Source organism: Crotalus tigris, unplaced genomic scaffold, assembly GCF_016545835.1.
Source record: "Crotalus tigris isolate CLP2741 ecotype Arizona unplaced genomic scaffold, ASM1654583v1 scf7180000019165.341595, whole genome shotgun sequence".
Taxonomy (NCBI): Eukaryota; Metazoa; Chordata; class Lepidosauria; order Squamata; family Viperidae; genus Crotalus; species Crotalus tigris.
The window spans coordinates 242,504-256,647 of record NW_024097410.1 but is presented as its reverse complement, the minus strand read 5'-3'; the positions used below and the strand labels follow the sequence as shown (position 1 = coordinate 256,647).

The following is a 14,144-nucleotide window of genomic DNA, read 5'->3' as shown; positions in this document are numbered from 1 at the left end:
CCTTTATATTTTACTTTCTCTATAATCCTAGCCTTCTGTTTCTTTCGTAACTGATAAGCCAGCCACCTCCCAGGCTTATTCGCATTACAAAAAGTATTATGTCTCATATAATGCAGATTGGTAGCCACCTGATCTGCCATCAACATATTAAATTGTTCCCTAAGCATTTTTATAGAAACCTTTAAGTTATTATCAGTTGGATTAAGAACAAGTGCTTCTTCTTTTAATTTAATCTCTTCTTCTATTTCTTTACGTCTTTGTGACCTTTTATCCCTAGAAACTTTATTTAAATGAATCAAAATTCCCCTCATATACACCTTACTGGCGTCCCAAACCATAGGCATTGATGTACCCTTATTCATATTTAAAGCAAAAAAAACTCCTTTAAATACTCTTTACATTTTTGTACAAACTCTTCCCGAGTAAACAAATTCTCACTCAGTCTCCAGGGTCTTCTATTCCCATCTTCCAAATGTAACTCCATCCACACCAGACTATGGTCTGACAAAGTCCTGGGAAAGATTTTTACCTTCCTCACCCTAGAAAGAAAATTACTAGTAATCAAAAAGAAGTCAATCCTTGAAAATGACTGATGTCTATCCGAATAAAAAGTAAAATCTCTATCACTTGTATTCCTGTCTCGCCAAATGTCAATAAGTTCCAACTCTTCTTTCAAATCAAAAAAAGTTTTGGGTAATTTAGTTTGAGTAAAAGTTTTAGAAGAGCTCTTTTTATCTATGGTTAAGTCCAAAACTCCATTCCAGTCACCCATCAAAATTACAGATTTGTAATCCAACTGAGATATCTTGCCATGCAAAAGCTGATAAAATTGCTTCTGTTGTTGATTAGGGGCATATAATCCAACAATAAGAACTTTCTTGCCTTGTAATAATAATTCCACAAAAACATATCTACCTTCAGAATCAGCCTCTATTAATTTAGCCGATAAGTTTTTCTTCACATAAATCACAACACCCCCTTTTTTCCCTGGAGCCGAGCTATAAAATGTGATCCCAAACGAAAATTTATCAGATATTTTAAGTCCTTTGAAGCTATATGAGTCTCTTGTAAACATATTAAGTCATTATTATGTTGTTTCAAATAGTGGAAAACTTTTCTCCATTTCTGTGGTGAATTTAAGCTGTTAACATTCCACGTCAGGAACTTTGCCATCTGCACCGGCCTGAAGCCTTTGAAGCATGGCCTGAAGATCAGTTGTCGAAGATCTTTTAGGTCTTGCCCCTCCCACAGGCTCTGTAGTAAGCGTTCCTTCTACTTTATCACCATTCTTCTGCTGCTGCTCTTTTTCTTTACGTTTATGGGCAGCTCGTGTCATTCTTTGTTCTTTTATCTCAAAATCCGGTGCAGGCAACACCACTTGTTCCATAACCATCTGTGAAGAGGCTCCTGCCATAACAGGCTCTTCAATTTCCCTTGTTTGTGGGGGAGAGGACGGTCCTGCCTTTAAGATAGAATAATAAAAATCTCTTGCCTTTGAAACTGTAGTTAATCTGTAACGTATTCCATCATAATTCACTACTATTCCTCTTGGAATCTCCCATCTAAACTGGATTTGGCGACGTTTTAATTCATCAGACAAAAAGATGAAGTCTTTTCTGCCTCTTAGAATTTTTGGAGGTATTTCTTTTAAAATTATCACATCTTGGGCTGCAATTTGAAACCTCTGTTTATAAAAAGCCTGTATAATTTCATTGCGAATAGATCTTCTGGAAAAATAAATAACTACATCTCTTGGTAGATTTCTCTGTCTAGCAACCCGTGAGTTGACTCTAAAATTTTTTTCTATCTCATTCCCAACTTCTTCTGGTCTCCATCCAAAATTAAAAGCAATATCTTTAACAATAAGCATCTTTAAATCTTCCTGCGAATTTTCTTTCAATCCCCTGATACGCAATGCAAACTCCATTTCTCTGTATTGTGATATAGTTTGTTCATCCTGTGTAGATTCTATCTTATTCTCCACTTCCTCCATTCTAGATTCCAGTCTTGTTGCATTTTCAGTAATCGCCTCCATTTTATCATCAATCCTTTCAATGTGCAAAGCAAGACCTTGAAACGCAAATAATATATCATCTATGACTTGCTGATTTTTTTTCTCCAGTAATTCTTCTGTAATAGCCCTCTCTGCAATTATAAGATCTTTTACCTCCTCTTTAATATCCAAAGCATTCATTTTTAAAGCATCTTGTAAATCTATAAGAGAAATTGCAGGAGGAGGGGAGGGTGGGGGTGACTTTGGTTTAGACTGAGAAGCAGGTTGAGTCATTGGGGAAGAGATAGAAGCTTTAGGGACTGAGACAAAATGTTTTGAAGCCATTCTTTTAAATTCAAAGGAGCAAAAAATTCTTGCCTCAATAATATCACAGTTCTTTAAATAATAATAATAATAAAAAAGAAAAAGGAGGGGGAAAAGAACAAGATTCCTGCCTCTATATTTGAAGCATGAATTATATCCCACTTTTAACTTTGTTGCAAAATCAAACAAGAAAGACGATCGCCATTTTGCCTTTCACTTTCCCTTTCTTCAAAAGGGAAAGTAAACAATAAAAAGGGGAGAAGATACTTGCAGGAGTCAAAGTCACAATCAATCTTAAATCCACTTTCTCCTGGTCTACTCCGTCTGCTTTTAAATACTCACAAAACCACCGAAAAAAGCAGATGTGGGAGCGGCGTCTTGCTTCGTCCCAGAACTTCGGGACAAAGACGTCCTGGAGCGTGGAGATGGCTCAGGCTCCGAGGGAGCTCTACCCTCCAATCCCCAAAATATAGGAATCCAGGGGAGCTCTTCCTCTACCTGAACGGCTCTTCTCTTCCCTTTCTCCCAGGGAAGAGATTCAAGCCACGGGACAGCTGATTGTCAAAGTCCCGCCGGCTTTTACGCGATCCGTGATTCTTAAAAAGCCGCCATCGTCGCTGCTTGATCCACCGGAAGTCCAATTGGGACAGAATTAATGCAAATTCTGGGTATGTCTCACTTAATGACAGTGATCTATTTAATGACAATAACTCATCCAATGATGGAAAAATGATTATTGAAGATGTCAATGTTCAGGGAGGAGAGATAAACAAGATGTGAAGCCAGAAAGACTTGAGACACAGGAGCAGTTAATACCACGTAGGTCAGAGCGATGTAACAAAGGAATTCTGCCTGACAGGTATTCTGCCAGCAAGGATAAAAGTTTGCAATGTATGATATGAGCCAAGAAGTTATAAAGAGGTGTTGGCATTACCAAAAGCTGAACAAGAAAGATGGAAGGAAGCCACGGATAAAGACATAAAATCCATGGGAGACCATGAAGTATTTAAATCAGTGAATTTGCCACAGGGAACCAAAGCTGTGGGTTGTAAGTGAGTATATAAGAAAAAGGTATTGCCTGATATATAGTATAAGGCCAGGTTAGTGGCACAAGGTTTTTCACAATTAAAGAATGTGCACTACGATGAAGTATTTGCGCCAACTGTGAAAAGTGAGAGTATAAGATTAGCACTGGCGTTGGCAGCGGCATATAAGCATAAAATCTGGCACTTTGATATCACAACTGCATTCCTCAATGCTGAGTTAGAGGAAGAAATTTATATGATCCAAGCATCAGGATATGAAATTGCAAAACCTAACATGGTGTATAAATTAAACAAGGCTATTTATTGAAGCAGTCAGCCAGAAACTGGAAATATCTGTTTAGATACTGCTTTAAAGGATCTTGGATTTAAAATTTGCAAAGCTGATAATTGTATATATATTGGACAGTTACAAGGACGGAATTGTTTATTGTTATCATTTGTGGATGATCTTTGCTTCGTCGCAAAGAATGCATCACAAGTCAAGAAATTTGCTGATAAATTAGGAAAGAAATTTGAATTAAAGAATTTGGGAGAAATAAAAAATTATCTCGGTGTAGAGATACAGAAAAATGAAAAAGGTGGTTATATTCTCAGTCAAAGGAGAAAAAGTGAGCAGTTATTGGAGAAATATAATATGAAAGTTAGCAATACTGCTCCCACATCCATGAGCACGGATTTTTATAATAGTTTAAGTGCGGACAAAGGTGAAACCTGTGATCAAGAGATATATCACTCGGCAATAGGGAGTTTGTTATATCTATCACAGTGGTCCAGACCAGACATAGCTTGCGCAGTAAGCATTTTGAGTCGTTTTACTGCTGCACCTACAAAGTTACATTGGATGGGTGTAAAAAGGGTTCTCAGATATTTAAAGGGAACTATAAATTTGGGTCTTCAAATACAGATTACTGAGGAATTGAAATTAAAGTGTTATGTTGATAGTGACTATGCAAATGACATAAACACAAGGAAATCAACTTCTGGGATTATAATATTGTTTGGAGGGACTCTGATTGGATGGAAGTCCAGAAAACAAACAACTGTTGCTATTTCAACAGCGGAAGCAGAGTTTATTGCTTTATCTGAATTGTGTTCTGAAGTAACATGGTATGTACAGTTGTTGCAAGATTTAAATATTAATGTAAAAGAATCTGTAAAGGTATTTGAAGACAATGCTGCCTGTATAAAAATGGCAACTGGTGACAGGGTGAAGAACAGAAGTAAACATGTAGACATTAAGTATTGTAATGTCAGGGAAGCTGTAAAAGGAAAATTGATTAGTTTACATCATTGTTCTTCTGAGGATAATTTGGCAGACATGATGACTAAACCATTGGGTAGTGTTCACTATGGAGAATGTATTAAGTCAATAAGTCTGATGTCTCTTCCTGTCATGAAGGGAGGAGTGTTGGAATATTCATTAGCAGGAAGAGTCATGTGGTATCTCAGTCAGCCAATGTGAAGAAAGTGCTACTGAATCTGTGCAAAAAGGTATTGAGTTAGAAGCTGAATTTTCAGTCTTAGGTCTGTCTCTGTATCTCTCTGTAAGAAGTCTTCATTGAGCTATGTTGCTGTAAAGAAGAATGTATGGTATTGTAAATATTTTGATATAAATATAAAGAAGTTATTTTGAATCAGCTAAATGCAGTCAACTGTGAGAGCTTCTGATTTATTTTTTCACCAATAGAGAAATTAAAATTCTCTAATACATCCTCTATCTCCAGTCTACAATACAGTCCTTTCAGCAGTTCCAAGAAGGCTCCACATCCATTTGCACCATTCAGGTGACCTTGAGGACACAGATAAATCTCCAAGGGACCTCAATGACTCTCTAAAAGAATGCAAATAACAGCTGTCTACAAGGAATATAAATCCTTCCATTCCCCACCATCCAGTCAGAACTGAAGAAGCTTCTCCAATGAGAAGTGACACATCTTCAAAGAACATCAAGAAAGTCCAGTTGCCTCTTGAAAAAGCACCTTTGGGTTAAATCAGATGTTTTAAAATGAACTGAGAAAAGCCACTATAACTAGATCAAGAGAGTTAAGTATAGATTTCACTTCAAATCATATTTTGCCCTTTTTAAAATGTTCTAGTGCCTTCTGTAATTTGGAACCCATACCTGAATGAAAGGGAAAAGGAGTCCAACTATGAAATTGCAGAGCCAGTTGGTTATTCCAGCAATCAAATATGCTGCTGGTCTTTGAGACTGTGGAAAGAACTCTGCGGTGAGGATAAATGGAATTCCACCTGCAAGGAAGAGATAAAAATTAGGTATTTCATAAACCTATTCCTAATAAGAATAACAGGCCTGAGGAACATATTCAGGCCAGGAACCTATTGCTAAAGTTTACTCAGCAATGGGTTGCCATGAGGCCTTTCATCCTCTTGTAAATAAGATCAAATCTGATTAGACGTATTTAAGGTGACCAACTTTTTTACAATGAAAAGGAAGACACAAATAAATTGAAGAAAAAAATATCGTAAATAAAATAAACATTTTATTCATTGCAACAATAATACAGAATACACTATAATATGATAAATGCATAATAAAAACATTTGTAACAATAATATTTTATATTGTAATTATGCTTACATGCCTATTTATTATTTAAATGAATACTTTTCCATTGAATGAATATTTTTGTCAATCTTCTAACAATATATTGGAAATATCTGAACAAGAAATATCCTTCATATTGAATTTTACGGCAAGTGCTGCAGCTAGAGTATCAACATTCAGTCTCGATTTCTCAGTTTTCCAAAAATCATTAGCACTTGAAAAAACCCTTTCAACTGCTGCATTAGTTCCAGGGCAGCACAACGTAAATTGAACAAGAATAAAGAAATTTTCACATGGAATATGTTCATTTTTGAAATGGCTGAATATTTCCACCCATCTTTTATCAATTTCAACATCTTTATTTTCCCATTGTATTAATTTTTCAGAATTTAAAAATACATTCAGTCTTTTAATTTCTTCAAAGAGACCATTGTCATCTATTTTAATGTCTGGCATTTCTTTAGATTAAAAACTCAACACAAGATTCAATATCTGTCCAATATACTTGCGATGAAGTCAAAAAACACCATTGAAAACTTATTTCCAATGATGTTTGTTTCAGACCATTCTTCGATATATTGAAAACATGTTTGATAAAAATTCTGCACTTCTTTGATAAACTTTTCCGTTATGCCCAGATTTGATTCCTCTAAGTCTGACAATTTTCTTTTTATAACTAAGGAAGAAATTTTTCTTCAAATTGAGCTTTATATTGAAGGATAAAGTCATTCAAAATAAGACTAACTTCTGTAGCTGAAATGTGTTCACCTTCAATCTTTTGAATTGTTTTGTGAAAAATAGATGCTTGACTATCTACAAAATACATTGATATCTCAGATATTTTATTATTGAAAAACGATTCCAGGATTTTAGGACATTTGTCTAAACTTAAAAAATATGAACGGAGAGGCTCAAATAATTGTAGAACACAGTCTATAGCAGGTGTTAGAGCAAGCCATCTAACTTTTAAATATCCTAAAAGTTTTTTGTATTGAACATTCGCTTCTTCACAAAATTGTTTTAAAGTAGCCACACGAACTGTAAAACGACTAAAATACAAATAAATTGTAGTTATTATTACTTCTACATCAATTGGCATGGCACATGATGCCGTGTTGATTGCATTTGACAAAATATGTGCATTACAACCTATTCCTAGTATTTTCTTTTGGAGTAAATCTTGCAATTTTACATATACATTATTCACCCCTTTGTGTCTTCACCCACCAAAATTTGTGTTTGTATTATCAGCTGTTAATGCAACAACTTGGGATTTCAAATTGTTTTCATTTATTACTCTGTATAGATGGTTTGACAAAATTTCAGCAGTTTCGCCCTCAATGGATTCTAAATTTAAAATTTTTACTTGAATGCTCTTGGTAACATTAAAATATCTTATTAGTATTGGATACAATTTAGTTTCATTATGATTGGATGCATCAGATAAAACCATTACAAATGCTGCAGTTTCCAAGTCTTCTGTAGGTATTTTGTTACAGTAATTTTTAAATACTGATTTAATAATAGCCTCGCATTTTGTCCTGGCGCATGAAAATTTAGCATCGTGAAACTTTTTCAATAATTTAGTTGTACAATCCATACTACAAAAACTTTGATTGTGAATTATGGTATGGTATGGAATGCAAATGTTCCCTTCATTGCAGCTAACTGTTTTTCATCTTCAGAATACTTTGAAGTTTTAAAAAAACTTGTTACTTTACAACTGGAAGCAGATGCATCTGATGATTGCTTATGTTTCTTGGTGGTCAAGTGTTTTGTAATAGCTGCTCTGCCCCCAACTGCAATACAAAATTCTCCACTGCAAATATTGCAGAAAACAATGTTATCCTTCTTTGATGTGATGTATGGAAATTCCTTATTCAATTTATCGTTGAAATGGCATTTCCTCTTTTTTGATTTTTCCATCCCTAAATGGAAGTTAGTCTCCTCCAGGTACCTTCGGGACTAACTAGGAGATGGTGTAGTTGGGTAGCAGGGAGGGGTGCAAAGTTCCTGCCAATTCGCCTTCGCTGCAGACAACTTGCATGTGCAAAGTTTACCGGCCAGCTGTTTTGGCACACTCAGCAGCAATTCCTATTGGCTTCTGAAAGCCAATAGAGGGAGTAGCCCAACTCATGCAAAAGTTGAAAAAAAAACCACGAAAAAAAGGTGCCGGAACGCCGTTCTGAGCGTTCTATGAGGAGAAAAAAAGCCCTGCAGATTAGTCTTCAAATATCGAAAAGGAGGGCATGTAGGAGGACACTTTTCGAGGGAGGACAGAACTTACAAAAGGAGGACTGTCCTCCCTAAAGGAGGACGGTTGGTCACCTTAACATATTTGATATTTGGTGAGAAACAGATGAGAATGTTATAAAATATATAATTTGCAGGCATAGTAATCATTATTGTTGATCATTATATATTGAAATTAATTTTATTTTACCATATTCCATTAAAAAAGAATGATAAATGCAAACAAGAGCTAATAGGTTTGATTCCTTGTAAATGGCATGTCCTGCTATGAGAACGAATACTTGCCATCCTGACTTGATTTTAATAATCCCAATTGTTCTTCCAATGACATCATACTAATCTTATCCATTGTCTTCTCTTTTTACTTCCCTCAATTTGACAAATTTAATGATTTTTTTTAGTCCATCTTCTGTTCATATGCTCTAAATACACAACTTTTTGCCTGAAGGAAGGAGTCAATTTTAATTTGATACAGGACAAACTGACCAATTCTCTTAAAATCCCTAATATGAAAGTATTTTATCTTCCTGGTCTTTTGAGCATGTACTTGCCTACAAATTATTAGTATAAGCATCACTGTTTTAATTCTGGTCTATTATTGGGTGGAGGGAATCTTTGGGCACACCACAAAATGTGCCTGCTTGGAGAATATGTCTGTAATGGTCCAAATTACACCTGTCTCTCTGGCAAATCCACAATAAAGTCCACCCAGGGGTTCATTGGGTTGGCTACCAGCTACAGTAACCTGGAGGGTGGGGCTTCCCAGGCATTTATTTCATTAAAGCGCACACAGGGCAGCTGGCCACATAAACTTCTATATCTCTTCACTAGCAGATAGGATCCAATGGTCCTACTGCCTGGGTACATTGTGGTCAGAGTTGAGTGACCATTGCCCATGGTGTGGTTTGATGGGGTCTCGAGCAAGCTGGCTCACCTCTTAGCCCAGATGGAGCGCTATGGATAAATGTACCCAGTCGATGCAGCCCAGGTTCATGCAGTGGCGCCCAACCTGGAGGGTGGCATTGCTGGATGGCTGGTTTCCATGTACAATGCTGAAGTGTGGGAGCTGGGCAATCTAGGTGTGTTCATGCAGATCCTGGGGGGGGGGCAGTTCGAGGATCCCATGGTAGCCTGGGGTGCTGAATCCTACATCCGCAGCCTTAAGCAGGGAAAGCAGCTGGTGGCAGAGTACATCCAGGACTTCTGCAACCTAGCCAGCCACCTTCCTGACTGGCCCAAGTGCATGCTGGTCTCCTACTTCCAAGGGAGACTAGATTGAGAGCTATACCAGAACTGGTATAGCTGAGGAGTGCTGAGGAACTTGCAAGTGTGGTTCCAAGTGGCCAGTGAAGTGGAGATCAACCTGATGGAGTTCCAAGAGCACACCATGCAGGAAAGCCTGAGAGATGCCTAAGAGATGCCCAGGCCCTGGGGTGGGAAGGGGGCACACCCTCGGCCAGTGGAGGCAACCCTTGCCAAGCCCCTAAGCCTGCCATTGAGCAGCCAAGTGCCTCACACCATGACCAACAACCACTCCTATGCCCACTAGCCAACCCAAGAAAAGAGACCCCCAGCAAAGCCGAAGGAGAAGACATGCATGTGGCAGCAAGTGGTTGAGTTCTCTCCTCAGTCTAGCAAGGAGGAGGGAACTCCAACCAACTACTGAAAGGATTTAGTCTTCTATGAGAATGATAGTGAGGGGGAAGACGATCCAATTGGTAAGTGGCATCATCATCCCCATGACAGCTCAAGTGGAGATTATGGTGCTCTTCTTGGGGGCAAGGGAGGCCATCACGGTGTTTCTTGACTCAGTTGCACCCAGTGCATGGTCAGCATCCAGGTGATGGAAAGGCTAGGACTGAGGCTAACGAAACTGATGCGACCCATGGCATTTCCCAACTAGACAGGTCAATAACAGGAGGCAAGCCAGCCACCTGCCTAACCGAGCTGGTTTGGCTCAAAGTGGGGATTCAAGTAGAGACTATTACATTTACTGTAGTCCCCCGGGTGACTGAGCCCATGCTAGAACTAGCATGGTGGAAAAAATGGAACCACCCTGTGAGCTGGGATAGAGAAAGGTGGTGGATGCAAAGAAGAGCCATTAATCAGCAAGAGCCAGGGAAAGTGCAAGGAGCCACTCATGTGCCTGCAGCTAGAAAAGTAGAAGTGGAAGCCACAAATACATTAAGAGGAGATGGTGGGTTAGAACCGCTAATTCCAGCAGAATATTGTGACCTAGCTGAGAGTTTTTAGCAAAAAGGAATCAGATGTGCTCCCACCTCACCAACCTACCAATTAGGGAGGAGCCAAACTGCCTAAGCTGAAAATGTATTCTATGACCCCTAGAGAGATGGATGAGTTCCAGGCGTTCATAGACAAAAACCCAGCCAGTGAAATTGAAAATGGCAGCCCCGATGCTTTTCAAAAAAAGGACGGGTCCCTTAGACTGTGCATTGACTACAGTGGGCTGAATTGCATATGTGTGGAAAATATGTACTGTACCCTCTCCCCCTTATGAGGAACATGCTAAGCTGTTTGGCAAATGGGAAAATCTTCACAAAGCTGGACTTGAAGGTGTATTACCAAGTAAGGATTAAGGAAGGGGATGAGTGGAAAACAGTGTTTAATTGTTAAGCTACTATCAGTTCAAGTGATGTCATTTGGGCAGCAAGGGGCTCCTGCCGTATTCATTCAATTGATAAATGAGGTCCTGCATAAGCACCTGTACAAGGAGTCTTGGTGTACTTGAATGATATATTGATATACACTGAGATCCCTGATGAACATGTGAAGCTAGTCAGAGTTGTACTCAGTAAACTGCAGGAAGCCCAACTCTACATGCTGTACTATGAGTTTCACAAGACCTGCTTAGACTACCTGGAATATTAGATCTTCAGTGAGGGAGTGGAGATAGATCCTAGTAAGGTGAAGGCAACACTGGAATGGGAGTTCCCTCAGACCAGAAGGCAACTATAGAGTTTCCTGGGCTTCACAAACTTTTACCACCAATTAATCCTCACTTTTGCCCAGATAGCCCTACCAATAACCAATTTGCCAAAGACATAGGGAGGGGCAAAACCAAAGCCTAGGCAGCCCCCGGATTGGTCCCTTGATTGCCAGGCAGCTTTTGAAAAGTTGAAGTGCCTGTTCACTGCAGAGCCAGTTCTGAAACACCCTGACCCAAAGGACAATACCTGTCCACCTTAGAAGAATTCAAATGGATTACATCCTTCATTTCTGAAGTTGTTGGCAGTTGTGATTTCAGAACCAATAAACCACTAAATCTTTCAAAGAACCTGGAATCCCAGGAACTACCAGGGGACTAGGAAAGAGTTGATTGGTTCCCATTTCAAAAAAGGAAAAAAACGGATCCAGGAAACTAGAATCCAATCAGCCTGACACACTTGGAATACAGTGCCCAGTTCTGGTCACCATGATAAAAATAATACATTGTAACTCTAGAAAGAATACGGAAAACAGCAGAAATGATCACGGCACTTGCAGGAACTGGGTATGTCTAGTCTAACAAAGAAATGATTAGAGGTGCCATGAAGCAATCTTCCAATATTTGAGAACTTGTCACAAAGAAGAGAGGGACAATTTATTCTCCAAAGCACCTGAGAGCAAGACAAGAACTAATGGATAGAAACTTCGCGAAGAGAGATCCAACCTAGAGTTAAGGAGAAATTTCTTGACAGTGAGAACGATCAATCAGTGAAACCGATTGCCTTCAGAAGTTGTGGGTCCTTCAACACTAGAGGTTTTTAAGAAGAGACTGGACAGCATTTGTCTGGAATGGTACTATAGGATCTCATGCTTGGGCAGAGGGTTGGACTCCAAGGTCCCTTCCAACTCTGTTATTCTGTATTCTGTAAATAATGTAATAGATTTTAATTTATATATTTAGATTTATAATCATATAATATGTGATTACAAGGGCCAAGTGTGTGACCAATCATCCTAGAGAAGATCTATGTGATCACTACAAGCTGACATTTTCAAAAGCATATAACAGTGACATTCTTAGATGTATGTAATCTAATAAGTATTTCTTTCTCAACTGCCCTAATATATCTACTATCACCTGAAGGACATAATACTTTATACTATTACAGATATTTTGTTTTTCCTCTTTTACCCCTTATCCCACACTAATCCAACTCTACAGGCGATAGTATGAGCCATTTAATTATATTAGAAAAACCAACACAACTCTTTCTGTCAGAGCATGTTTGAAAAGAGGGTCATTACCTGGTCCGATGCAAAATGAGGCAATGATTGTAAGAATGCAGATTATACTGAGATATCGAAGCCAGACTGCTTGATCCTGAAAAATATATGGTAACATTAAAAATGAATTATTTTTATATAAAATTACAGTAATTTATATAGTGTCTTTATTTTGTGTTTTATTGTATGTGTTTTATTCAAATTGTATCTTTTTTTATTGAAAAGTTTTATAAAAGTTACAATATACATCCCAAAACCCACCCACCCTAAACCCCTCTCTCCCTCCCCCACTTCCCAGAGCTGAGTTCAGGGTTACAAATATAATAATCATACTCTAACTAACATTAACCAACTATATAAATAACCAAGTCCATAATGCACTTTAACTCCAATAAACATAATAATATAAACAAGTTAATATCCTAATTATTAAACAATACAATATCCAAATTATTAAACAATACTAATACTAAAAATAATAATAAAACTAATAAAAATTCTACTATAATAAACTCATAATAATACTCTAAAATTTACTCATAAACTAAATGGAACTTTTTAGTCCCATATTTATTCTGAATATAATCTATCCATCTTCTCCAGACTGAAATGTATCTTTCTTGTGAATGATCCTTCAGATAAGCAGAAATTTTAGCCATTTCTGCTAAATTTGACACTTTAAACGTCCATTTTTCTATAGTAGGCAAACAATCCTTCTTCCAGTATTGCCCTACCAATAACCTTGCAGCTGTTATCAAATTCAACATCAAATTAGTTTCTTTAGTATCACAATCTACAATAACACCCAATAAGAATAATTGTGGGGTAAACTGTATCTTTCTCCTGAAAATCTTTTGAATGTTCCACCAAATCTTAATCCAAAAAGCTTTTATGTTTCTACAAGTCCACCAGATATGGAAGTAAGTAGCATCCAAGCTACCACATCGCCAATAAATTGTATCTTTTTATTATGTTTTATTTTAAACCATCCAGAATAGCTATTGGGCAATTAAAAAAAATCACAAATCAAATATGAAGAAATCCCCAGACTTCTTGTAGAGAACAACAACAATATTTGCAGAGTGATACAAAGTCCACTTTGCTGATACCCTATCTTTGGAAGTCTGTATGCCATCTAATACCTGCTTAGAATAATAAACTCTAGTCATTAATATATCATGGGTAGCAAATAAATCCCAGTTTTATTATTCAGATTAAGGGAACAATAACAAAACACTTTCTACAGGCTGAGACATCTCAGACATCTACAGTGGAAGACATCCGAAAAGAGAGAGGGCAGGTCCTTGCTCTGGTGGGACAGCTTTCTAGTTCAGTGCCAGCCAAGCTCTGTCACTTCCTGCCAGGCTGTCAAAACCAGCCTAGGCCATACCTAATCATAGTCTCTGATTACCCAGAACTAAGACTGTTAGGTTGCTTAGCATTTTCATCAGAAATGGATTTGGCTGAACCCAAAGTTTTAATTCTACATTTCCCCTTGTTATTCAAGATTGAGGGAAGTGCTCGGATACTCAAATTTCATAAGAATATATATAAAAAATCAATATTCACAAGCGAGAAGGCAACTCACTAACACAGCACCTCACATGTTCATCAAGATCTATACGACCAGACCAAAGAGCTCTTGGACAGACAGCTATGCAGAACAGTCCCAGATCTTTGGAAAAGTAGAGCAAACTTTTGTGCCTCAAAGCAATTTTCACTACCTCCATTG

At 37.8% G+C, this 14,144-nt stretch overlaps 1 protein-coding gene across 5 annotated transcripts in view; it reads right to left on the bottom strand.

The window, feature by feature from the left end:
* SLC2A9 (solute carrier family 2 member 9) overlaps positions 1 to 14,144 on the bottom strand; it is a 125,167-nt gene that overhangs the window by 31,666 nt on the left and 79,357 nt on the right. For all 5 annotated transcript variants that reach the window (XM_039360244.1, XM_039360245.1, XM_039360243.1 and 2 more), the window contains 2 exons: positions 12,434 to 12,509; positions 5,486 to 5,613 (listed from right to left, as the gene is read on the bottom strand). In XM_039360244.1, coding sequence (XP_039216178.1) covers positions 5,486 to 5,613; positions 12,434 to 12,509 — 204 coding nt within the window. The remainder of the gene's footprint in view (positions 1 to 5,485; positions 5,614 to 12,433; positions 12,510 to 14,144) is intronic.